Source organism: Phlebotomus papatasi, chromosome 1 (assembly GCF_024763615.1).
Source record: "Phlebotomus papatasi isolate M1 chromosome 1, Ppap_2.1, whole genome shotgun sequence".
In the NCBI taxonomy this organism is placed as follows: domain Eukaryota; kingdom Metazoa; phylum Arthropoda; class Insecta; order Diptera; family Psychodidae; genus Phlebotomus; species Phlebotomus papatasi.
Window position 1 is genome coordinate 34,416,617 of NC_077222.1, and position 27,241 is coordinate 34,443,857.

Here is a 27,241-nt window from a genome sequence, read left to right on the forward strand (position 1 = left end):
GTTTTCTCGTATCTAGAGCCAATACATCTAAGTAACTTTGTGTCAAATTTGACTTATCTTGTAACAAGGATACAAAAGTTATGATTAAATGAATTTAATTTTTTCCTAAACATGGCGATAGCCGGTTATTCCACCCTAAGCCAATTTCACGCAATGCAACATTTTTCAAAACAATTTCGTTTAGATACATGTAAACTGAACTTTAAAGAAATAGGGTAAATGTCCTAATTCCTAATCATTTCCAGACGCTCTAACTTTGACAGAAGATTCAACACATTAAGTTCATATTTTTTTCTGAAGAGAATTACATAAATTTGCTCCTTGACTCTTCTAGAATGTTACTGTTTAGTGAAAATTCTTTAGATATAATTTGAAAACTTCTTAAATACAAGAAAAATACGCAAGCATGAAATGCTTCAATTGAAAACAAATTAATCCAAATGGAGACAAGGGAAAGTTTCTAAATGGAGACAAACAGTGTAAATGAAACCGCGACGAAAGGCTTCCAAAACCTTATTGAGTTGCTCTTGAGTGCACGATTTGTTCTTATTCCTGGGTATGAATTCTGAGAGGCGTGAGTTTTTCACGTGAGAAACTCATGACTTTTGGATCGTCTTTTGTAAGAGTTTTGTTAAGTTTTCATGCTAAGTGTCGTGTGAAACGCTTAATGAACCTAAGAATTCGCAGTATACTTTTTACGAAAGCTTTACAAAACTCTAACTAAAGGTGATCTCAGAGCCGTGAATTTCTCACGTGAGTAACTCACGCATCTCAGAATTCACACCCTGGTCTTATCTTCTTTCCCATCCCAAACAATAAGAAAATCTCTCCAAAAAAATTATATTTCCGGGGTTTCCTATTGAAGCATTTGCAGACACTTCAGAAAAACCCTTTTTGTTCACGAAATAGGTAATTATTTCATTTGAAAACTTTACGTAAGGTAAAGTACCCTTTATTCGACCGGTTCCTCTATTCGACCGGTAGATTTATTTATTCAATTTAATTATATTTGCTATAATATTTTGTGTATGATCTAACATTAATAGGTCAATTATTCTTTAAATAATACGAATCAGTGACAAATTCATAGAAATTGATGAAATTCACCATCAAATATTCAAAAATTGACCCACCGGTCGAATAGAGGAACCCGGTCGAGTAAGGGTACTTTACCTTACCGTTAACAATAAAGATTAGCACTTATAATTTAACTAAAATTAGCCAGAAATATGACATAAATGTTAAACGAAACGAATAAACAACAGTCACATTATTGTGTTTTTCATTGGAAAACATGGTCGATCGATGAAAATTCCATGGTGAAAGGTCCGATTCCAATTTACCCCCTTGCACCCTATGTCTTTTTTGAGTTCAATACAATTCTTACACAATTTTTAGACATAAATCGATCATCTAAAAAAATATTCCTTAAAAAATATACATGCTAGAAATTGCGTCACCCTCCAATTTGTTCGTGATTACTCTGCTTCACACCGCTTATACAAACTTTTAAGATATCAACTCCGAATCCTTGAGGAACACCCATTGAAAACTATTAATTTTCTGCCACATTGCAGCAACTCTGTTTCAATTCTACCATTTCTACTTATCAATTTTCATCAGTGTGCATTTGCAATTAAATGGCGAAAGGTTCATCCACCGGCAAATAGAAAAGACATCTTAATTGCTACAATTTCACAACATACATCAGTTAAGTCATCAATCAGCGTGAAGATCGTGTCGCGACAATCATCAATAGGCATAAATGAAGACTGTAATTAATAAAAAGTGATTTCAAACTGTTTCACCAATTGACACGGTGTCGTCAAGTCTTGCGTCGCCTTTTCTGCTACTCATCTCATAGAAACATGTTTTCTTTTAATAATTCTTCATGATTTACAAACAAAAGAGAGAATATCTAAAGTGGGCGAAGAGATAGTCCCTTAACACCAATAAAAAAGTATTAATTTTCAACCTGAACAAGAGCTTGATTACAAAAGAAGCATATATATGATCAAGTTGCAACATAAGATCATACAAGAAACATGACATTTACGATGGTGTTTTTAGATTCAATCTTGTAGATGAATTCGATCTTGTATGTGAATCATGTCGCTGTCAATAGGAAACCCATATTCAATAAATATTTCCCATGCAGATTCAGCATCTCAATATATAATAACACCATTTGGATCTCAGGGTATTATTGCTGAGAAGTGTGAATGAGCAAAATCCAAACATACCAAATTGATATTTCATAATGGCAACACACTCTTCATTAAAGTTGCGTGAAAATTGAATATATCGATAAAAAAAATCTATTAATGTAGTCTCTAATATAAGTTTAATTACTTTATAACATTCACGTGAAGAGTTTGCTGAAACCTGTATAAAAAGTGACATTATGCTTTTTCTAACATGCAGCATCTTTCAAATTGAGACTTCAAGTATAAAAATATATGGACTTTTAGTAAAAAAAAAATACCCATCATCAGTTTCAAAATGAAAAAAAGATGCATTAAAAGGGTCAGGAAGAGACGTAAGATCGTGTTAATAACCATTATAAAATGCTAATCAAAAGAGAAAAAATTAATTGAATGTCACATTTGTGAAGACGATAAAATCTCGATAATCCGGTTAGACGATGAAGATGAGTCCACTTCTTTTGCATAACAAATAATATGATATTATATGGTCCATTATCAACGGGAGAGAAATCTGGAAGAGATGAAAGTCAATCACACTAATTCAATATTTCATGCTCGATCTCTAATGGCCTTAGGGAAACTTACGTACATATTGGAGCAAATATCCTACACTTGTAGGGAAAACGGGGAAAACTGTCAAATATGGACATAAATAGTAGTGTGTAGAGGTCATAAGAGAGAGAGAGAGAGCAATTATGTATAACCTCTCGAATTTTCAATGGCTAAATTAACTCTATTTTACCCCTTAAATTGGTCAAGTAGTAACATGATATTAAGAAATTGAGATTTTTTAAAAATATTCAACATATGTTTAATTGTAAAAGCTCAAATTGACTCAGAATGATCCTCGTGAATACCGTAAAAGTTGGCGATAAAGGAACACCCAAATTATATCTTACACTAAGAGTTTGGGATCAGGGATCACAAGTTTTTTTGCATTTATTTCCTTTACCAGATCCTTTACCGCCAGATTTTATGGACTAAATATTCTCGAGGATCAGCTTGAGTGGCCTGAGTTTATTGTAACTTTTATACACACCTAGAGGCTAAACAGTAAGAGATATCACACCGATCTTCGGAAATCCACTAAATATCTAAAGTTTTTCTTTAACCTCTCGGCTAACACAAGGTAAGCTGTTACTAGCACAATGCTATAATTAAAGGCATTGTCGATGCTCTTAAATAATAACACTATGCAACAAATTCACAACTTTTTTTGTTAACGGAGATCTCACATGGTACGTTTGATAGAGTCAAGTCCCCTGATTAAGAATCTGGTCTTGGTTTTGCTCCTATACGTAACAATTTTTTTTTATTAATACTTTTATATTTTTTCTGCTTTGCCTTACATTATCCGTTATATCTCAGGTTCTAGTGAACGGAACTTGAAAAGTGTGGGTGCGTTGGAAAGCTCATTAGTCGAGCTTCAATTTTGAAAATTACAAAAAACCTTGTAAAACCACTCCTTCGGGGTGTAAAATTGAAGTTTCTCTAAAAATTACCAAAAAAATGGTCCTAAAGTGAGGTTTTAAAAATTTGTATAAAATAAACTAAACAAAATATTAAAAATCCAATGATACCAGGTGATAGGCCACACTCAGAACTACAATTTTGTTCATCTGAGACATCACGCTCCGATCACTTTAAATGCCTCATTTGTTGATTTTTGTCATTTTCCAAAAATATGAAGTACATATTTTAAAGCAAATTTCCTAAAGATTTCTGAGAAAACATCTTTTAAAACTTGTGTGAAACATACATAAATGTGGAGATTCTTCTTTAAATTAATCGGGGGACTATCAACATGATTTTCATTTACATTTCCAATCAACCCTCATTAAAAAGCTCTCAATTTTCCTTTAAGTATATTCAATTTTTGTTTTTATTTATTGCCATCCATCCATCTAATACTATTTCTAGTAGAGGTTAATTTTAAATGAAAGTATGATCTAAAGTCATTGAAATGCATTTACGAAATGTTTGCTGATGCGTTTTCTACCAATCATAAAAAAGCATTCCAAAAGAAGTTTAGGGATTTCTTCACGTGGCTCAATGTTGATTAGGGATGTTAAAGAAAATCATGTTGATGGTCCATCGATCGAATTAAAGAAGAATCTCAACAGTTATGTATGTTTCACACAAGTTTTAAGAGATGTTTTCTCAGAAATTTTTAAGAAATTTGCTCTAAAATAGCTACTTCATATTTTTGGAAAATGACAAAAACCAACAAATGAGGCATTTAGAGTGATCACAGCGCGATGTCTCAGATGAACAAAATTGTAGTCCTAAGTGTGGCCTATCACCTGGTATCATTGGATTTTTAATATTTTGTTTAGTTTATTTTATACAAATTTTTAAAACCTCACTTTAGGACCATTTTTTTGGTAATTTTTAGAGAAACTTCAATTTTACACCCCGAAGGAGTAGTTTTACAAGGTTTTTTGTAATTTTCAAAATTGAAGCTCGACTAATGAGCTTTCCAACGCACCCACACTTTTCAAGTTCCGTTCACTAGAACCTGAGATACGGATAATGTAAGGCAAAGCAGAAAAAATATAAAAGTATTAATAAAAAAAAATTGTTACGTATAGAAGCAAAACCAAGACCAGATTCTTAATCAGGGGACTTGACTCTATCAATCGTACCATGTGAGATCTCCGTTAACAAAACCGTGTTGCATAGTGTAACTTAAGCCAAGTTCATAAATTAAGTTCTTAATAAGTACTTATTAAGTAATTAATTAAGGATTTTTTTGAGCGAAAGTAGCGGCATCTGGTGGAATAAAGTGGAAACTGGAATAGAGAATGCGATAGATACATGTTAACCATTGGTTAGAAAGAGATGAGAAAAATGACATTTCAGAAAATATAACCACAAAATGTTAGTAAGCACAAAGTATCTATAAAGTTTTCCTTCTTTTAGTCGCAAATTTATAAATAGTGAATTTCCGTGAAATTAATTAACTTAACATCCTTCTTTGCATTTTCATGTGGTAAGTACATATAACTCAAGGTTCTCCCCGTAGTCCCTATACCTTAGTTCTATTCCTACTACTAGGGGAAAGTACTCTAGGTTGGACCACAATAAAGTTCAAACTTGATGAATTTTTTTCTGGGAAAATCGAAAATGAATCCCAATTTTTATTACACCAAAAAAATCTCTAGTTAATTGAGATCCCATGCTTATCTCATTTACCATTCAAAATTCCTTAGTTTCTTTTTATGAGGTAAATAAAAATACTACGTCGATTTGGTCCAAAGTATGGTATAATTTTTGCCTTCGAATGTGACGGTACATGCCTTTGAATCTAGAATTTTCTCGGAAAATATTTCTGTCGAAACACTAAACAATCTATTATTGATTAGCCTGAGGTCTAATACACTCACTGAAACTATTACTACAGAGAAAAACGCTAACAAAAATAATCTTTTCCAATTTTTCTGAAATACTGCTATTCCAATAGGAATAAATTGTTGGAAAAGCCATATTATCGATATGACAACCCTAAAATACGACTATAAAAAGAGAAGGGTGATACTTCATGCCATTTTGAAGTCAATAAACTGAGGTTATTTTGTTTCCGGAAACAAATAAAAACAAAATTTTGGAAATTGTTTCTTAAATGATATCAATCAAATGTCTTGCCTTTTTGTGATCCTGCAAGATCACCATGGTGAGCAGTGAAATAACTCTAGCCACGTACCGATTTGAAGACTTTTAAACATCTTCATCGGACCATCATTTCCAGACTCTCAAAAAGACAACCCATTACACTATCAGCATTCCGATTGGGGTGAAATGAAAATAAAGCTACAAAATTTGCTATTTTCCTCACGCAGCGACGGTGAATTTATTTTCTTTACTTACTAGAATCCTTGAGGATTTTTCGAGCACAATGTGAAGCAAAACATACAAGAATGTGAGGTTGTGCAATAACATATGACATATTAAATGGCGGTAATGTTGCTAGATAAGCATTCGAAGGCATGAAATTCTTAAATTCGAAGGCAAGATATGGGTGGTTTTGCAAGTTATCCACCACCCACAAAAATGGTAACCTTCTCAAGAAAAACTATGTTGACGATAATCAACCTTAATTAACCCTTTATCATTCACACTAGTCACGTTTTTCCAAAAATCATATCAAATAGGAAGAAACACATGTAAAATTCAATATTAAAATGAAGCTTTGAGTCCATTTTCAATTTTTTTCTTATAAAAGCATAAAAACGAATTACTAAGCCCTCTATTTTTGGAGGAGACTCGTAATTGATAATAAGCTAACTAATATTTGATAGAAATGTGTAAGTTTTTAGAAAAACCAAAAGAAATTCACAATATTCGAAGGCATGAACGTTCGAAGGGAGAGTACTTTCCCCTAGTAGTTGTAATCCTGAAATGTTATTAAGTCCACAAGTATCCCAAAATCTATTAAATTTTTCCTTTTATGCTTTCAACTTGCAATACGGAAGCTTAAATTTCCAATAACTGACCCATTTTTTGTTAAATCCTCTCTTCAGTGCGTGATCCGGGAGTGTAAATTACCCACAAAATTACCAAATTTTGACGAATCCTCTCTCCAGTCCCACTCGCGTAATCCGAGAGCCAGAAGTGCATAACTTCACGGAGTCCCATAAACTCACGTTTCGGGAGTCTACTTTTTCAAAAGTTTTGAATATTATTAATTTTTTATTTGATCGTTCCTTTGATTTTTTGTTCCAGATGCATCTTAAACATTTCTCAGGAGAAATTTGAGGACAATAAGAGTTCCATCCAGCAATACAGCAATAAACTGGGGAAAAAGTGTTGTGCCGGACAATATAACAAAGCTGCGATAGAAACATGTTCATCTTGCCAATTAGGCCAATTAAGCAAAAATGTAATTTTGACTTTTATTTCAGAAATAAACAATATAAAGAATTAAAAATAAATGTTTTATATGCATTAGGGTAATTCCTTGAAAAGCGCTTAGTTGAAAGTACTTAATTAAGTACTTCGTTAAAATACTTTTCGTGTCCTTAATACAAACTACTTAATTAAGGACCTTAGCAAAGACCTTAATTAAGTACTTAGTCTTAATGCTGAGTCATGACATATTAGTTTCACTACTCACCACAAAGCGCTTACGTTTGTCTCATTTTCATATATTTTTTAAGGTGTTGTATGTTCTACAACTCCTTAAAATTAAGTCATTGAGTTAAGAACTTTATTAAGTACTTAATAAGAAATTAATGTGTTAGCCGGGCTACTTGCGATCACTGTGTAATAAAAAAAATAATACCTGTTTTACAATGATTTTTTGATACTGAAAGAATCATTTTGACAAGTAAAAATAACAAAAAAATTAAACATCTTATTGATAAATTTATTATGAGAATTTTTCCACAAAAATTCTCTTAGAACCATTCTGCATTTTTAAAGCTACTTTTAAAGTAAATAATGTAAAGTCGTTTAAAGAGAAGTTGCTCGAGATAATAAGGATTTCACCAGAATTTCAAAAGTATCAAAACACAATGTGCAGTGAAACATTAAAAGCACCTGCATTATTTAATTTAGTGTTAAAGTGAAAGATAAAAATTACCCACCAGATGCTATTCTCTCAATAGACAACTACTTTAACTATTTTTCACTAACTCACCCCAGCAAATTCCAGACACTTATTACAATGAACACATTTTTTTTTAGATAACATTTTTTCGTGACCAAAAAAAGGTGCAACAAAAGAGACAACATTAAAGGAAAAAAAAGGTCATTAGCCATGTTAATCGAGACAGAAAATCATGCTTACACGTTTCGGTCTTTTCCACATTTTCTTCTCCCCACCAGTCAAAGTTAAAAAAGAAAAGAAAAACGAGAGTACGATTAAAATTAGATTACATACCTAATTAAATAAACACTGACACACAGTGAAAATCTTTGTACCACCCTCGGTTTCATTTCTCAACTGCATTCAAACTCAATCAAAATCATTTGGGAAAGTAACACAGTTTTGAAATGTGCACCAAGAGGAGCGCCATTTTATAAACATGCCCCAAAACATAATGCATCGCAAACGAATGTAATTCAGAATTAGTGTTTAGACATGTCTACAAAATAATATAAACAGCAGAGATACAGAGAGAATTTGGAGTCAGAGAAACACATACAAATTTTCACCAAGTTTTACCACTAACATTTCCAATTATAAATCCACCAACTTCTACCATGCCATTTTCGTATGCATTTACATTAAATGCCACTTAAATTGACATTTACCTAAATCTCACGAAGTACCCAATATACCTAATTAATTATTTAATACTCACCCCCAAGTATAATGAAAGATCGTTATTCATGAGTTTATGCTTAACATGGCTTAACTTATAGAAGTTGTGATTCTTTAACTGAAAATTCGGTTTGTATGCCAAATTCGTTAAAATATTTCGGCGCCAAAATTGTAAAAATAGCTATTAAATTGTTGTTCACAACTTTAGGACTTTAAAGATAAAAGATAATTAAAATCAAAAAAGGTTTAAAGTCAAATAAGTTAAGAAAGGTTTTAAGAATGGAAGTCGATATCTCTTATTATTTGGGCTCTAAGCCGTTATTTAAACGAAAAATTTTTAGATTAAACAAATCCAACGCATGAGTCATACTGTGTTATCACACTTACACATTAAAATTTTAATATGATTCACATTAATTGTCGCTGGTGAGAGTCCAAATGTGTAATTTGTGTCTTTGAATCATTTTATATTCAAAATTTGATCTATTTGTTGATAAAAAGGTAGACTTGGCCCGCAAAATTTGATATAAATTGATTTATAGCATTAATGCGAAAAATTAATGCGATTTTCTCTTTAATTTTTTAATGTGAAAAATATTTATGCTTTAGGTAAATTTAAACTTATTTTTGCAGTCCAAGTCCACTTCTTTATCAATAAATAGAAAAACCCCAAATATTAAGTGACTCAAAGACACAAATAACATATTTGGACGCTCACAAGAGACAATTATTGTGAATCACATTAAAATTTTAATGTGCAAGTGTGATAACGCCGATACGGTTCTCTCTTTTAATTCTAATTGGCATCCAGGAAACGTTAAAAAAATCTTTAAGACGTTATAATTCAAATACAGTTTGAAAAATTTTCAAATAAAAAAAATGAATGGTCATGATCACAGTGGGGCAGTTTTAATTATTGAAATGCATTTGCCAAGCGACTATAACCTCGATTCAAGTTAACTAATTCTACATAGTTCCTTTTGAGCCAAAACCCCAAAAGCCAAACATCGAAAGCCAAAATCCTAAACACCAAAATACCGAAAAGCCAAAATCTCAAACGGGTCATAATCCTGAATATGTTAAAATCCCAAAAAACCAAAATCCCGAATAGCCAAATCTCGAAAGCCAAAATACCGAACGCCAATATTCCGAATAGACAAAATCCTGAATGGAGTAAAATCCCCAATAGATACAATTCCGAAAAGTCAAAATCCCAAATGAGTCGAAATCCCGAATAAATGGGTCAAAATCCCGAAAAGTCAAGATCCCAAATGGGCCAAATAAAAATTACTTTAAGGAACAATGTGAAGAGCACTGCAAGGAACAAAATGTGAAGATTAGCTTGATTGATTGAGTTAAATGATTACACAATCTGTGATTTGAAAAGAAAACACAATTATACAAACACCAATATGAAATATTTTATGCAAAAGTAATTTCACGCAATTTCTTCTTGAAACTTATTTACACATTTAGATAATTTTAAATGCACCAGCACGGACCTTTTCATTCTTAAACATGAATAGCATTACTCTGTATACAATATGTATTATTATGCTCTGGCAGTCAAGAATTTCATAAATTTTGTTAATTTCGCAATGGAAAACCAACTAATAATGTGACAGAATGTGACTCTAAATGGTGCAAAAACACACAAACGCATTCTCAACTCAAGAAAGGCACTTTGGTGTACTAATTGCAAGACATACCATAAAAATCAGTGGGAAAGATCCTAGAAAAACCCGACAAGAATAGAAAAGAGGGATGTTTGGAAAATTGCATTCTTTGCATTCTGAAAACACACTCGCTCTCTGGGCGAATGACTTTCTAGGCCAATACACTTGAGAATCTAGGGACGCAGAAGGTTTTTAGATCGATTGCATGCCACAGAAAAATGGACAGAGAAAACTCCATGGGGAAGAAGTGCTATAAAAAAAATTCACAATGCAATTAGAAAATTCCACGTCAGTAACGTCGTTTTTGCTGGACTCCTTTGGAGTACATTCCCCAAGGTTTATTTCTCTCTTACGTATTCCCTATTTGAACTCCACACAGGATTGAATTATGAAAGGCAGAGGTCAACTGGAAAGCCGTTAACCCAATAAAAGGACATTAGTCACGTACTAAAACCAAATTTATTCTTTTGAAAAGAGGATTAATTTATAAATCATTACTGTATAATTCTTTCATATGGATTGGATCTTTTTAAATGAATAATTAAAAAAAATTTAAGACTACTTGACTAAAAAAAATCTTTTTAATGCCATATTTTTCTTCGAATCGGTATTTGACCTCTTAAATACACTTCATCAATAAGTACTTAGATCATGCACCCTTTAAGAGGTACCATCACATAAAACTAGGAATTAATCATTTTAAATATATTATTTTTGATTTTGAAATGCCTTTATGATTTATGTATCAATTTGATCTCTAGTAATTTGGAATACTTAGGATGATCTACTAAGTCGGACAGCGCTGAAAGTCGAACACATTGTAACCATTGTAAGTTCAGGCTGAAAGGCGGTGTTTTAGCACACGAGGACATACAGTAAAACGGGTTGATAACCCTTTAAGGACAATTGGGTCACCGCTGACCTAAAACTAAAATTTTTCCTGCGGCCATCTAACGTTATGTCTAGCTCTAAAAATTCAGAAAAAAATTATTTTTTCTGACCCTCAATTTTTGACCATCTCGTCCTTAAAGGGTTAAGCGTCTGTCTTTCCAAATTTCATTCTACGACACTTTCTCAAATCAACTCCTACAGTTTTATTTGAAGTTTTGTACCCAATTGACCCCACACCACCCACATGTAAAAGAGTTAAGCCTCTGAAAAAATTTTAAATAAACTTACTTTGAGTGATATCAAAAATTTACTTATGCATTACACTAAAATAGGTCCATCGGTCCACCCAAAGCACTATTTTTTATGTTTTATTTTATTTATTTATTTTATTATTCAAAATATTACCAGAAGTGCTAAGAAAGTGGTACACCTTTCTACAGGGGTATAATTTGGATATCTTTTGAAAGTTAGTTAAGAGGACATTTCATCAACCTAGCGAGTACAGTTAGCTAAATTAGGCAGCGTTTTCAGGAAAAATGTGCTGAGAACGGTAAGGCATAAACGATAAGTACCGTTAAATCGGTTATATCATTTCTAATAACGGTTTTTTCAAGGTCGAAATTTAAAAAGGCTTTAGAAACTCTATTTCTCAATCGATTTGAACAAATCTGGCGCCGTAGGAAAGGTGTAGAAATTTGTGATAAGTGTGAACAATGTTTCAAACAGTTATAAGCTCATATTTAATTTTTATGCGAAATTCAATTAGGGTAAGTGTGCCAAATTTTGGCATAGTTGCATGCAAGCGTCAAAGTCTCAAGTTTGAAATGTAATATTTTATTTAAATACAAATTATTTTTTTATTCTTTCTTCTGAAATAGTGTTGCTTGGAACCTTGTAAAGAGTTTACCGTCTTTATTAACTCTAAAATCATTCTTAATACATTTTAAAATGAATAAAAATATAGACATAGCTTTGGTGCCCTATTTCGGCCACCTTCTTCTCATACATAGTTCCTTGCCCTTCGGGAATTCATCCAATATCTTTTTCACGTCATCTCGTTTGTCGAAGCTACATTTTTTGTTATTCTTTTGCATTGTATAATCTCTAGAGTACGTAAAATCTAAAAGTTCATGGAAATTCGAGGAACAAAAAAGGTGGCCGAAATTGCAAGCTGGCCAGAATTTGGCACACTTACCTTATATAATATTATTTCCAAACCATTTTTATCAATTTTTGTGAAGGTCTACGAATTGGTAGTTGATCATTTAACATTAAAAACGATCCAGAAAATATAAACATTGCGAATTGCTTAATTTAAAAATACATTGCTTTATCTTACGAATTGAACATCTAGAGAACTTTAGGGGAGACTGGGGCACATGTAACCATTTTCGTTAGATGCGTATTTGAGGCGATTTTCCAAGCACACAGTGGTTTTTTGGAAAATTTTTCTTATCTCATGTTTTACCCTTGGGTATAGGCAATACATCGAGGGTAATGCGGATGCTGGAAAACTTTTGAGTTTTCCATAAAAATAAAATTTGTGTCACTATGCATTTTTCTCTTTTCACAAAATACCTGGGGTAGAAGTAAACACTTTCTGGGGAGGATGTAAACACCCTTTTTTCCACCCTTCAAATTAACTTTGCACCACTTTCAATTATTTTAATTACTTCAGAGATATATAAAGACTGTATATTTTCAAAAAATCACTACACTTTTAACAAAGAATAATTAAAATAGCAAAAAAAACTAAAAGCATCCAAATCAAAGACATTTTTCAATGGATTTTCCCTATATTTGGACATCATGTAACTTTTTATTGAACAAAGAGCCACCAATTTTTTCGTAGTCAATTAATTAGAAATTTCGCATGAAAACAAAAAAAAATTGCCATTTATTCTACACTCACGACATCTACAATTACAGGAAAATTGCCTGTTTACATCTACCCCAAATGCTGTTTTCTGTCCAATTGTTAATTCTTTTAAAAAATTGAGAATCTCAATATCTTTAGTAACTACATTAATATAACCCTAAAGGTTGTAGGAAAGAACTGGTATTGCTACATTTCGATTATTTTACACAGTTCTCAATTTCTAGGTGGAAATCCAAATGACCAAAATAATCGAAATATTAACTTTTTCGAGAAAAATGTTTTTTATTTTTAAAGTACTAGGATTTTATTGACCAATTCATATGTGTGCATACATCCCCATGGTATCTATGAATGCTTATGGGTTTTATCCTCTGGAGTCTTAAAATTAATGAAAAAATCACAGTGTTTACAACTACCCCAGTTTACTACTGCCCCAGTTCCCCCTATGTTAATGCAGCAATTCTCAATTTTTATTACATTTTTAGCAATTTGTTTTATATTCTTCGAAAGCACAAAATTAAGAATATTTCTATGTTCTATCATAGTATATCAAATTTTGAATTTAATAGACCAAAATAACAAACACTAGTTTCATTTGAAATACCTCTGTACCCTGGACGTATTTCACTTTTTTCTGAAGTATTATGAATCATAAATGAACCGATTAATAGTTCATCATCCGAAATCCTTAGTCATCAAACAAAATAACATAAAAAAATTTCGGAATGGAAGAAGAAATTTTGCAAAATACTCGATACGTTAGAAAATGATTGACTCCATGAGCATAGGACTGCCAAATTACTCATCCAAAAAGGTAATACGAAATCAATTTGCAGAACATTTCATTGAAACCACATGTTCGAGCATTTCGCAAAGCCCGGTTAGCCCATCGTTTTTCAATTTAAACTGGTTGATTTGGAATATTTTGAAAATACGTCTTCACTAAGTAATTTCACTAAAAAACAAACTGCAAAACATTAAATTGCTTTTCCTGGGTGAAAACTACTCCTATATACCATATACAAATTGAATTGTAAAAGCACTATAAATTGAATTGAAACATGAATAATGGATCTGTTTATTTGTACCATCCCCTCTCTCCATGGTAGCCAAATTGCAATCGGAAAATGTAAAGTTGAGTTTTTAGCCCTTTTTCATGCACATAAATCCACCACAAATCACGGTGCATGGGGAAATGAAGTTGAACTAATGCATCATATCACAGAAATTCATCCCTCGTTTCTCTCATATTATATTTCTGTATTTTATTCTTCTCCTGGATAACTGGGGAATAAAATCATGCAAAAAAAGAGTCACTCCATGCCAAATTAAATTCACTCTTGTTTCATTCATTCAGTTCACGCACAGAGATGCTACAAAAAAATCCTCTTTTGTGGGTTGCATACAAGTAGAACTTTTTGCAGAACAAGAAAAAAAAACATACAAAACATTTGTGCATTTATGCAGGGAAAATTTACATGGTACATTACACAGTGAAGTAAGAGAAAATTGAGGAAATATCCAACTAAAGAGAGTTTATTGCATCCCATATATCTCAAGTCACTTTTCCGCCAAAAATGGAGAAAATTTTCACAATCTGACTTACCAAAACTCCCCAACATCATTAGACTTTTCGGTGTACATGAGACGACACGATAGTGGTTTCTTATGGCGTCTTCATTCCATTAAGAATTTATTTTGAACAACTTTTTTTTATATGCCTCAGCTCTCCTCATCCAAAACAGTCATCCCAACTTTTCCTCCCACAAGAACCATACAGAGAACTTCTTCCCAGAGGCATCACAGACGCGCCGACGTTAAATGCTTCTGGCTCTTTTCGTCTTGTTGAGGAACGAGAAAGAGTAAAGCCAGTAGACAGATAAAAGCCGATTCTATCTGTTAGTTTTGAAGATGATATTCTCATGAACATCATGACAATTCCCCATACAGTGGTAAAATAGTTTTGGCGACCCAAAAGTGAGAAAACATGAATAAGGTGGATGGCTTTTGATGGTAAGGAAGTCTTCCCAAATGACTTTATCAAGTTACTCAACCCATATCGATTAAGGAGACTTTCATGAGAAAGTTGTTGATTGCACAACCATCCCTGGCAAGAATCTCTTCCCTACTTGAGATAAAATTTGAAAATCAAACTAGCAAAAATTACATTAGAACCCTTTTTCCACTTCACACACCATATTCTCCCTCAATTTCTTCATCTTGGCGCCCTTTTATGCGGAATAGTTGAGAAAACCATTCTCCTTTTTGATGCTATATTATATGGAAAGATATTTTTGCACACTCAGCCAACATTAACTTATCTTCTTTTGCTCCCTCACACTATCACACTCATATTTTGATAGCTCCACGAATTTTTCCCAAACTCCCAAAGAGTCATTGAGAATGCTATTTTGTCGTCTGAATCAGTGGTTCGCAATCAGTGTTCCGGAAGCAAAAGATTTGCCAATATCAGACATCCTGTACCCCCAAAAGTTGCAGCGCATGAATTTGGGAAAATATTGCAGAAAAGAGCTTTTTGCACAAACTTTTTTTTTACATTTTATCCTTGGAGAGTTCAGCAATTTCTTGCAAATTTGCAGAAATACAAAAAAAAATAAGCCAAAAAATTTTCTGAACCACTGTTGGGCAGCAAAAGGGAGGGAAAGTTACGTAAATTGTGGCGACTTTTGCATGTGAAACTCGTAAACAGGAGAAACCATGAATCACAAGATCCAAACACAGAAAAACAGAAGGGTGGAAAATGAGAAAATGTGAGGGGGTCATAATGAAAAACAAGGAAGGAAATTTTCAGCTTGGTTCTTTAAAAAAAAATACAATGAAGAAGGGAAATTCGCGGAGTGCTCGAAGTTCTTATATTTTCCAGCGTGTACATAAAGATTGATTGAAATGATTCTCCGATATGAAAACTGACCCTTGACTTCAACTTAATGTAATTTAGATATACAAAATAATGTTGACCTAAATTAAATTAAGGCTAGACCAAACTTCCCTTAGCTTCATGCGAAAAATAGTTGTAGAAGCCAAATGGTCAGAGATAGAGACTTGGGACTTTCGGAGACCCCCTGCCTCCAAAAGTCGAGCTAAGGGCCATTAATAGGGGAAGGTTTTGCACCTTCGTAATGTTGCAGCTTCGTAAAAGTTGATTTTTTTCCAAGTTACTAAATGAATTTCATCCATGGACATATAATCTGAAAGCTAGTCCTACATCTCACATTTCCTGACAAACTTGGAAGCCTAGGCCTTTTTTCGCATTGAAGTTTAGATCTTACCAATCCGAAGACTGTCAATTGGATGATCAAAACTGAACCAAAATCAGGAAACATAAGTCAGCAGATCAAGAAACCAAACATTTAGAGATAGGAACTTGGGATTTTCGGGCGACCCTCCATAAAATATCCTGAGGACCATTATTTTTCGCGAATGAATTTTCGGTCTGATGGGATCTAGCAGATAGTGGACGGAAAAATAGACCAATGTCTTTTGATTTTTATTCTTTAACTCTCCACGATCGATGTTTCAAGGATGAATGTCCACTTCATAAATTTTTCGAATAGGAGGAAAAATCACGTACAGGTGGGAAAATATCCTGCTGCACTTTACTTGAACGTCGAAACATTGTAAAGAATTAAAGAATAAAAATCAAGAAAGGTTTATTTTTCCGTCCACTATCTGGTTTATTTTCCCCATATACCAAAATACCATTAAAGTGAAACAGTTCCTACACTCAGAAAAATAATCGAGTAAAACTTACTCGAATCGATGTTGAACTGACTCTTTTTCGTTGTGATTTTCGATTAACTATATTTTAGAGTTGATTTTACTTCTATTTTGGTGTAATATTCGGAAAAGTTGTTTTAACTTTCTTTTCTTAAAATTTACATGACAAAAGAGTGTAAATAACTCTTTTTAAGACTGAAAATAACTCGTTTTAAGAGTTAAAATAACTCTTTCAAATCCTAAAATGGATAGATTTTGCAGTTTTATATTTTTTTTTATTTTATCATTTTCTTTATTAATATTTTCTTGACCTCAAGTTCCCTATATTCCGAGCGAAATATCACGTATGATGCACGCACATGTCTTCATGAAACACTGTTAGGCATATTTCTAGTTGATGTTCCATAATGAACTTTGTCACACGAAAATCTTCTTGACTGAAGTATATTCTTAAAACGAAAACACTTAAGCATATACTTCAGTCGAGATGAAATTTTACATCGAAAAAGAGTAATAATTACATTGATATCCGACGAATTAATTCAACTCGCACGAAGAGTTGTTTCAACTCTATTTACTAAAATTTACAACGAAAAACAGTAACAATTACATCGATATTCGTAGAGTTAATTCAACTCTGCCATAGAGTTGTTTTAACTTTTTAGGTTTTTTCTTAGTGTACACTGTGAGAGAAATCCGAAAAAGTTAAAATAACATTCCGAAAATGTTTATTTCACCCTGCACTATTGATCCAAAATCAGTGTAAATATTACCCTTTTTAGGTGTATTAGGGGTTAAAGTTACCCTTTTTCATGTTTTTTGACAATAATCCGGACAATAATCCATATAACCTTTTTCATGTTATTTCTACCCTTAAAAAGGTGTAAAATTAACATTAAAAAATGTTGATATATTTTTACACCTAAAAAGTGTTAAAGTTATAAGGAAAAAAAGTTAATCGCACCCCCGTTTTTTCTCAGTGTAATATTGGCTTTTCAAGTTTGAAGTTTCAAAAAGCTCCAGAGAGCGAATTTCTCAAGCGATTTGCGCTAATTTGGTACTGTTGGAAAGGTCTTGGAATTCCTTCTTCTTTAATATGTTAACTAGTAGCAATTCCTCAGGCTAAAACAATCTTTTGGTCAAGAACTGAAGTAAAGACTGTTCTATAACGAAAACCTGTAGTAATGAGGGAAAACACAATATATCTATCCTGACATGATTGAAACGCTCAGGGGGCGTGAAAAACTCGAAATAGAAGGATTTTACATATTGCTCCCTCCTAAACTTCGAGCAATGAAATAGGTCAAAAATATTCATTGATGATACAGAGAGACAACACCAGCGATTGTGTCACTCATGAAAAATGATTGATTCATCGAAATTCCATTTTCCACATTTTCATTTCCTCTCTTCAAACGTTACATTTTTGTTCTTTTACTGTGGTCCTTTCAATTTTGAACACTTTTACTGTGAAAACTCCTCAAAAGATCTCAAGTTGAATTATTTTGTGATGAGAATTTCACTTCTATATAAACTCCAGAGACAAAGTATATTTTTTATAACAGTATTACTTTTTTGTTGAATAATTCTTAAAGGATTTTTCACTTTTCCCAGCTGCTTCTTGTCTTTTTCCAATTTATTGCACTTTCAAAAAAATATCCACCTGCTTCTTTCAAATTTATTTCTGGTGAATATCCCTAATTGAATGTGACACAATCTCATTAGTTATAGTGGAAAACGATGTGAAAAAATTGAAAATTTATGTCGAGAGATTATAAATGACTCTCTTTCTGTTATATTTTCAACATCCCAAACTGACCAGAAAAAAGTCTCTCACTACCGCGGCTTTTTTTTCACCAGAAAAATATGAATTTTCATATGATACGTTGAGAGGTTGGACAGAATTTTTTAGAAACATACGCCTAGAATCTCCTCTGTGTCATACACATTAAACCGTCTAGCGAAATATGAATTATTTCTTCCCATTATAAAATTAAAAGTGACGCAGATATAGAGGGTCAACTTTCTTAGTGTATTCTTGCAACTGTTGGTTTATCAACCCGAAACCCGAAAGGCTATTTAAACACTGAAAAAATATAATAGGGATCTCACACTGAAGGATTTTAAAAAATTATAAAATAATACCGTACATAGAGAAAATTATTCCTTTGCTTTTAATATACACAGAAAACAAATTGTAAAATTGTTTGTAAATGTTTGTGAATGCCTACTAGGGACTTACAAAATGGTCGTAAATCGTATAAGCCACTAAAAAGTTCGTAAAAGTCTGTACTTTTATCACAAACAGCTAAAAAAAAGTAGTTAAAAACAAGTAGCTAAAAAAAATTGCAAATAAAGCTCTGTTATATATCTCTTAATGAATTGCACACACTGAACTTTCAATAAAGCATTTTTAATTCAAATTATATTCAAAATTGAAGGAATATAGTGTTAATATCTCCTGAAAAGAATAAATATTTAGATAGAATAAACTATTCATTAAGTATCCGAAGAAAATTCCATAATTTTAATCAATTTATTTGCAGTGTCCGACTTTACCATCGATGTGTCCAAAATTACAAGCTGTCCCAAATAATGAGCATTTACCCTAATCATAAATCTCTTTCATGATTAAGTGAAAAATCATATAGTTTGAAGACCTACCCGTGCGAACCATGCCCACATTTCCCTATTCACCAAAAATTTTTAATAAAACAAATTCTTACAATATTGCTACATGTAGAGTATTTCCACTGAACACTTTACATAACAATTCAAACTCAGCTAAAAGTACAACAGTCATTTAAATTAATCTGTCATCATGTTGAGTAAGAATTTTTAGTCATGTTTCGTGGTACAATTTCAGCAAAACAAACAATTTCTGAGAATTATTGTTAGATGGGAAAAATATGTTCTTTTGGGAACTTCATGAAATAAAATCATATTTGATTGAGTTCCATATACGAGAAATAAAGAGCGATATGTGAAAGTGAGTCATAATATTTCTCTCTTAAAATTTCTAGCTTGTACAATGACATCAGCAAGAAGATGCTACATCTGTGGAAATGGTTCTGAAGAGCCATTTCGAACTGGAGGACGTGGTCGAGGAGTACGTGAAACAGAAGCACGGATCAAATCATCAGTTTCATGCACCGAATTTGAAAGAAGTTCATCGATGGATCAATTTATAATGGAATGTCCAAATGATTTTGTCGGATGTATCACCCAAATTGATGGTATGTTTTCACTAAAATTTGAAATCATCATCATGCAATTATACGCGATAAAAGTAACACAAGCATATTTACACGCACATTAATTTCATTGGCGCCAATTCTTATTAAGAAATTCTCTCTTATGGAATAATGACTAAATTGAATCAACTTTGAAATATTGAGAGAAATTCAGCCCAATTTATAGCACGATCCAATTAATCATGTTTTGCTGATGTAAAATGCAACAAACTTGAAATTCGATAAGAAGTGAACATCGCACTTAGCGGATGAATTTACATCTTGTAATCACTCCACGAAAGTTAAACGACTTGTGCAATTTAATTAATTTTAAAAGGTTTCATGGGAAAATTTATTGGTGTTTTAATATAGAAGTATTTTGCATTTGTAATTAGGGAAAAGCTTAAAAGAATATAGGGTAAGTGTGCCAAATTTCGGCATAGTTGCATGCAAGCGCCAAGGTCTCAAGTTTGAAATGCAATATTATTAATAAAAATTGATTTTTTTTTTACTTCTTCTTAAGGAGTGTTGCTTGGAACCTAGTAGACAGTTTATCGTATTTATTCACTCTAAAATCATTCAATATTTTAAAATAAATAAAAAATGTTGACATAGCTTTGGTGCCTTATTTCGGCCACCTTCATTCTCATAGTTCTTTGCCCATTGGGAATTTTTTAAATGTCTTTTTCACGTCATCTTGTTTGTCGAAGCTACATTTTTTGTTATTCTTTTGCATTGTATAAACTCTAGAGTATGTAAAAACCAAAAATTCATGAAAATTCGAGGAACAAAAAATGTGGCCGGAATTGCAAGCTGGCCGGAATTTGGCACACTTACCCTAATTCAATATTTTTCTTTGCAAAATTGAGAATTTAACAAATTAATTTTATTTTATTCTTACTAAATTTTAGTTCATTTGCATTATTGAGGATTTTCACAACTATTTCTGTGTCAAATTGTAAACACATTAAAAATACTCACTCAGTGACAATTTCCAGAGAACTTTAGGTGATCATTATTAGAATTAACTTAATGAGCAAGTCATGTTTTGTTAAATTTTCCAACTCAAAAATCTCATTTTCACCAAGCACTATGCAAAATTTAAATGCTTTATCCGGACAAAGTGCTAATTTGGAGTCATCTTTCCAAGTGAATGCCACTTGAAGTACACTTTCAAATGCAAATTCACATTGTATTGCGCATTAAAATCCCTAAAAACCAAATATTCGCACAGAAAATTGATGTGCATTTCCCAGCTAAAAGAATTTCACAAGGAAATAAGTTAAGCATTAGCACTGAAGCGAAGTAAAGTGCATTGAATAAAATTGTCTCTTCTGCAAAAATTGAGATAAAAGGTAAAATCATCATTTCGTTTTTTTTATTTTTCTCTTGCACAGGTAACGAAATAGTTCGTACATGCGACAGTCTCCCACTGAATGATTGTCAGACAGCAAATGGGGTAAAATATTGCTATTGTAACACGGATTTGTGCAATGGAAAATTGGTGACACCACCCACAAGGAATGTAAATGAGAATCGTCAGAAAAATCACCGTGCCCCCGCCGATGAAGATGAAGACATCACGGATGATGAGGATTTCATGGAAGCATCCGGAATGGGAAATGATCCCATGTCGAGGGAAAATGACAGGAATACCCTTGATAGTAGCAACTACGACGATTCTATGTGGTCCACAGCAAATATTCAACTCACAACACGCCATCCCAGCCCCAAGTCATCCAAAAGTGCACATACTTCTGTGAATATACCCATATTTGCACTCGTCCACCTCCTCCTGCTCTTCCTGATAGTTCAATAAAGAGGAAGTTTCATTTTCACTCAACAAATAGTCGCCTTGAAAAGAGGCTCTCTATATCTTTCTATACAATTGAAATCATTTTGCGCATTTCTTCGTTTCTCATATGGCAATAGAACTGCTGTATTTGTGAAAGAGATGAGCAAACTAAAATTACTTTGTCATAGTGTAAAAGAGACATTTGCACACATCCCATCGAAAATTTTTGGGAAAATTGCCGAAGAAAGGCTTCTCTGAATACATTTTTGTGATAGTACAATTAGGATTTTATAATAATTGAATTATTGTAATAATTTTTTGTTGAAATTAAATTTCGTGTAAAAATTTTAGGTATAATTTTATCATGTATTATTTCTGACGAATTTCTGTATTTTTTAGGCCCCCAAAGCTCTAATTAATCATTCTCTTACTTCACTTCACAAGTAGCATGAAGCATGATTTAAAAAAAAAGCAAAAGAATTTATTGCGGTGTTGTATGCAAATTTAATGCAGATTTGCTCAATCAAAATCGAAAGTAATCTTACATTTTATCTAAGAAACTTTCATTTTTATCTATGAAATTTTAAGTCTAAAACACATTGACCGTCAAGGCAAGAAAACGATGAGCTAAGACACACTATAAAATAGCCATAAAAATAATAATTGTCTTTGTTTATAGTATACCTTGTGAAACTTATTCCGTTTACCATCACCACCTCTGTAATTCTTCATTTTTCTTTGTGAAAAATCTTACAACCCGAATTCAAATTAAAATGTATTTTGTGGTTTGTGTCTCGGCTTACTATAAAATGTTTTAAATAAATTTCCATTGATCGTGTTCGCAAAAAAATATTTTCATCTTTCCAGTATTAGTAAAAGTTGATACGCTTAAAAATTAAATTTTTGTAGAAATCGTGTTAAATTTTTAAAGCGATTCGTTTTAATCATTGAAAATGGTGAATTCCCCATATTAATATACGGAAGGATTAATATTTCGTCCGATCCTTCCTCTGAAAACTCCTTCAGTTACCTTTTGAATAAACTATTTATTCACCCATTCAGACAATGGTGTCAGTTTTAAGATCAAGACCAAAACTCAAGTAAATTTACAGATTTTGTTATTCTGAAATCGCAAAATCAAGATCAAGTTTTTAAATCTGTCAAATGCCTTGAAGTCTTGAAATCCAAATCACAAACCATGTGGATTTGAAGATTTCCAATTCTAGAAGCAGTCGCCTCAATTCTGAGACCCAGATCAAAATCAAGATCAAGAAAATTTCAAGATTTTGCTATTCTGAAATCAAAAAATCAAGATAGAGGTGACAAATCTATCAAAAGACACCCAAGACACAAACCATCTGATTTTTAAAATTTCCAATTCTGAAACCAATATTGCAAGTTTTCAAGACGTCATTTTTTTTTGTTTTCTTGAAATAATTCCAAGAAGCTCTCGGAATATTTTGAATTATCAAAATATAGAAAAATAGGGGAAAGCGCTCTACCTTCGGACGATTTATGCTTCGCACAAATCAGTTTTTCAGTGAAATCCATAAGCAATATAGAGAAAAAATTGAATTGTGCGAAGCTTGAGTCGTCCGAAGGTAGCGCGCTTTCCCCTACATTGGACTCTTCAATTTAATCAAAATTGTGCATATTCTTAGATTTGTTTATCGAGTTACAAAATTCTGAGAGAGTACCCGGAAAAGAATCAACGCCTGGTATAACCGGGTCAAACATTTTTATTTTCACTTTCTCTATTGATGATTATTACCACTCATACATTTTTAATATGATTAATACAATTTTTTCAATTTTTTTGAAACAAAATAACAACAAATTCTGCCTTGAAATAAGCCGAAATCCACAAGAATTCGGGTGGTGTGCCTTTTGGGCTAGCCAAGACACAAACCATTTGTCGGGTGAACCGAGACACCAACCATTTTCGAAGTCAATTTCGACTCACTCAGAAGTGACGTTTGGTTGAGTGCGGAAAAATTTTGAAATCTTAATTATTATAGCTAAGATATTTTAAATTCTACAAATGCATCGCGTCAGAGTATGAAATTTTGATCATATAAATATTTAACATCTTTAAAATTTGATCTTTCCCTTGGTCTTAGAATTGAGGTCAATGTAATAAAATTACTGAATATAGAATGTTCATATTTTGAAATTCCTTACGGTTTTATAAATTATGATTGTGAAAAGAAAATCTATTAAGGGTGCGCGAGAAGGCGCTATAAAACTCGGCATTAAGGGACATTAAACAAATAAATTGATACGTTAAATTCCTTTAAGGACCATTTATTTGCATAGTGTAACTATCCAAGAAAAGAATTTGTCACTTAGAATAATTATAAGGATAAAGAATAAAGAAAAATATTATCAAAATCGACGCAATGTCAAACTTTCCGAGTGCGACTTCGAGCCAAAGCTTTGCATGAATTTCCGCAAAGAGAGAAAAAAGCAATGAAATATATATTTCAATTTCTAGCGGGCTATTTTTTCCACGTCATTAAAGAACTAATGCAACTACAAATCCTTCTCTGGCGGTCAAACGGATATCAATTGTGCAGAAATACATTATCCAAAATCTTCTGGATTAAGTAAACGATAGTTGCGAATAAACAAACAACTCCACAAAATAAACCCTTTTAAATATTACAAACATAAATTTTTGAGTGAATAAAAATACAGATTTGATTCGTTTCTAAAGAAGAAGAGGAAAACGGAATTGTTCGGAATTTGCTTGCCATATTTCTTGTTGTCTCTTAAGAATTAAGGAAATAAAAAAAATGGTACGAACATATTTTAACACTATTTATGACCACACTATTCACTTGACGGCCAATGTATTATGCCTTAAAATTACAATTTTCTATTGAGAATGGAGCAACTCGATATCGAATTAAATCTATATCAATATAGGAGTAAGTGGGGTAGCTTTAAAATAGAACCTTTTTCCCCTATTCATGAATTAAACTGAGCCTTACAATGATATAATTTAGCTCTACGAACCATTTGTGAAACTAAAATATATCATGATAACACTGAGAAAAAAAGAGGGTACGATTAACATATTTCCCCATAACATTAACAATTTTTATGTGTAAAAATATATCAACTTTTTTTAATGTTAATTTTACACCTTTTTAAGAGTAAAATTAACATGAAAAAGGGTAACTTTAACCCCCAATACACCTAAAAAGGGTAATATTTACACCGATTTTAGATCAATACTGCAGGGTAAAATTAACATTTCCGGAATATTATTTTAATTTTTTCGGATTTCTCTCAGTGAAGGCTGAATTCTATTTAAAAATAGGAGAAAATGCTCAATTTTAAAGCTGCTCCAATTCAAGGTACCCCACTTGCCCCTATATCTTATTTCCTAAAAGCTCTTCTTCAAGAAATGCCCTCTTAGAAATCCTGAGTGCAGCTGATTGAAGAATTTTCAAGTAACCCAAATTGAATAAAGCGAATATTGTTGTTTATCTGTTGAAGAAGATTTTAAGAGAAGAAGTATCTATATTGAAGAGCTCAATTTTTATTAGTCAATGTCAAAATTCATGACAAGTTAATTTACCACAATGAAGATGCTAAATGTTGTAGTTCATAGCAAAGAAAAACAATGCCATCCACACACAAAAAAAGAGTTGCTAAACTATAAAAATATTCCCAGTAAATAATGAGTTTCCATATTTGCCCATCCCTAGACACTACTAAGAGTTGGTCCATTGGCCACAACGGCCAAAACTCTATTGTGATAGTGCTTTGGCCACTCTTGAAATTTGCATTAGGCAAAAAAAAACCATAACCAAAGTGTTGTGCAGAAAAAAAGAGAGCCATTCGGGAAAAACTCTTCATTGTAATGCTAATTATTTGTTTGTTAATTACTTCTTTCATTTTCTGTTCGCCACAGTATTTTTTTTTTGGAAAACTTTAGACATATACATATAAAAAAAAATCTCACTGATACAGTGAAATATAGTAATATTTTTGTTTCTCTCATTCGCATGTGTAAAAATATTTTAGTCAAAAAATGTGTATAATTAATTCTATTTATTATTTTCTGTACTTTATACTCTGTTGTAAATACAATATTCATTTAAAATGAGATTCTCTCTATACAATTATTTCTTTTTTTGTATATATTTGTGTTGAAAATTAATGTTCATAGATACTTTTTGTGTATAAATTGGGATTAATTTTTTTTTCAATATATAGGATATGTTGATACAAAATTCAATTAATTTTCATGAAACCCTTTGTGCACATGAAAAAAGGGATTATCCACTTATTGTCACAACGAATTTTTATATTCCATATAATTTCCTAAGTTTGTATTCTCAATTTTAGAGGAAAAAAAATGTTTGTTAAAAAAATCTGTATAAGAATGATTTGAAAAAAAAATTAAGTTAGGAGGAAAAATACGAAAGAATTTAGTGATTTGAGAAAATGAAAAACAAAAAAAAAAGTTAAAAAGAATAATATATTGAAGAAGTTTATTGAGAGATTTATCGCATAAAAAAATAAGTTTAAAGAAAAAAAAAACTTAGTCACAAGACATTACTTTAGAGGAGGTATTAAAAATCGCACATTTATGACTGATCCCATTTCCTCATGTTCAAGAAAATTACCATATAATTAGTATATTATATTCAGAGAGACAAATTTTCGGGTAAATAGCCATTACCAAAAATATGACAATTAAACGTAACTATGTAAAAGGATTTTTGTCAAGTCAAAGTATCGTCTTAATGATCCCACAGTGTGAAACATTTCAGTGGAAAACAGGTAGTTTATTATATACATAGATAAAAAATAAATAAATAAATATTTGTTCTTATGCAAGACACATCAATTTGCCAAGAAGAAAAAATTGTTCTGAAATTAACGCAATATCCGTAAAAAAAACTGCATTTTACACAATTACTCATGTTTAGAGTAATTAAATTATTTCAATTGACGAAAAAGTGAAAATATATAGTGTTATAGAAAGAACCAGCATTGTAATCATAATAAGACTATATGAGAATAACTGTATCCCATTTATTAGATAAGATTGATGAAGACGATCAATAAAATGAAAACTAATCACTCTGAAACTGCTCCTGAATCGTGAGAGAGAAATTAGTGACTTTATCTTTTAATGCTCGAACTCAGAGGGTCAACAGTATTATAAAATCCGATTTTTCTTTCAGATTGACATCGTTATAGAGTTTAAACGGCAACAGGATATCGACTTCTAATCATCAATGACCCCCTATGAAAAGCATTATATTCCATTGATTTTTTTTATTTTGCCTCTCTTCCTTTTCGTTTCTCCTTTTCCTTTTTCTTTTGCTTATTTTTCCTTTCAATTTTTTTTATATTAACCCAAGGTTTTTCAAACTTTCTCGGATATCTTTTCAAGCCTTGATGAATATTGGGTAAGATTCTTAACAACCTCACCTATTGTAATCATCACAAAATCTTATTTCCTCTGATCGGCCCCAAACTTTACCAAAAGTGTATCGCTATTTCCTGATAAAGATTACGTGGGTGGCTAAAAACT

At 32.0% G+C, this 27,241-nt stretch overlaps 2 protein-coding genes across 2 annotated transcripts in view; one reads left to right on the forward strand and one right to left on the reverse strand.

Moving 5' to 3' along the window:
- The window catches only part of LOC129798903 (uncharacterized), a 75,638-nt gene extending 48,846 nt beyond the window's left edge, over positions 1-26,792 (forward strand). The window contains exons 2-3 of the mRNA XM_055842388.1: positions 19,680-19,892; positions 21,287-26,792. Of these exons, the coding sequence (XP_055698363.1) occupies positions 19,680-19,892; positions 21,287-21,708 (635 nt within the window). The 3' untranslated portion in view covers positions 21,709-26,792. The remainder of the gene's footprint in view (positions 1-19,679; positions 19,893-21,286) is intronic.
- The window catches only part of LOC129798899 (coiled-coil domain-containing protein 174), a 102,710-nt gene that overhangs the window by 66,598 nt on the left and 8,871 nt on the right, over positions 1-27,241 (reverse strand). The gene's annotated exons all lie outside the window — the stretch shown is intronic.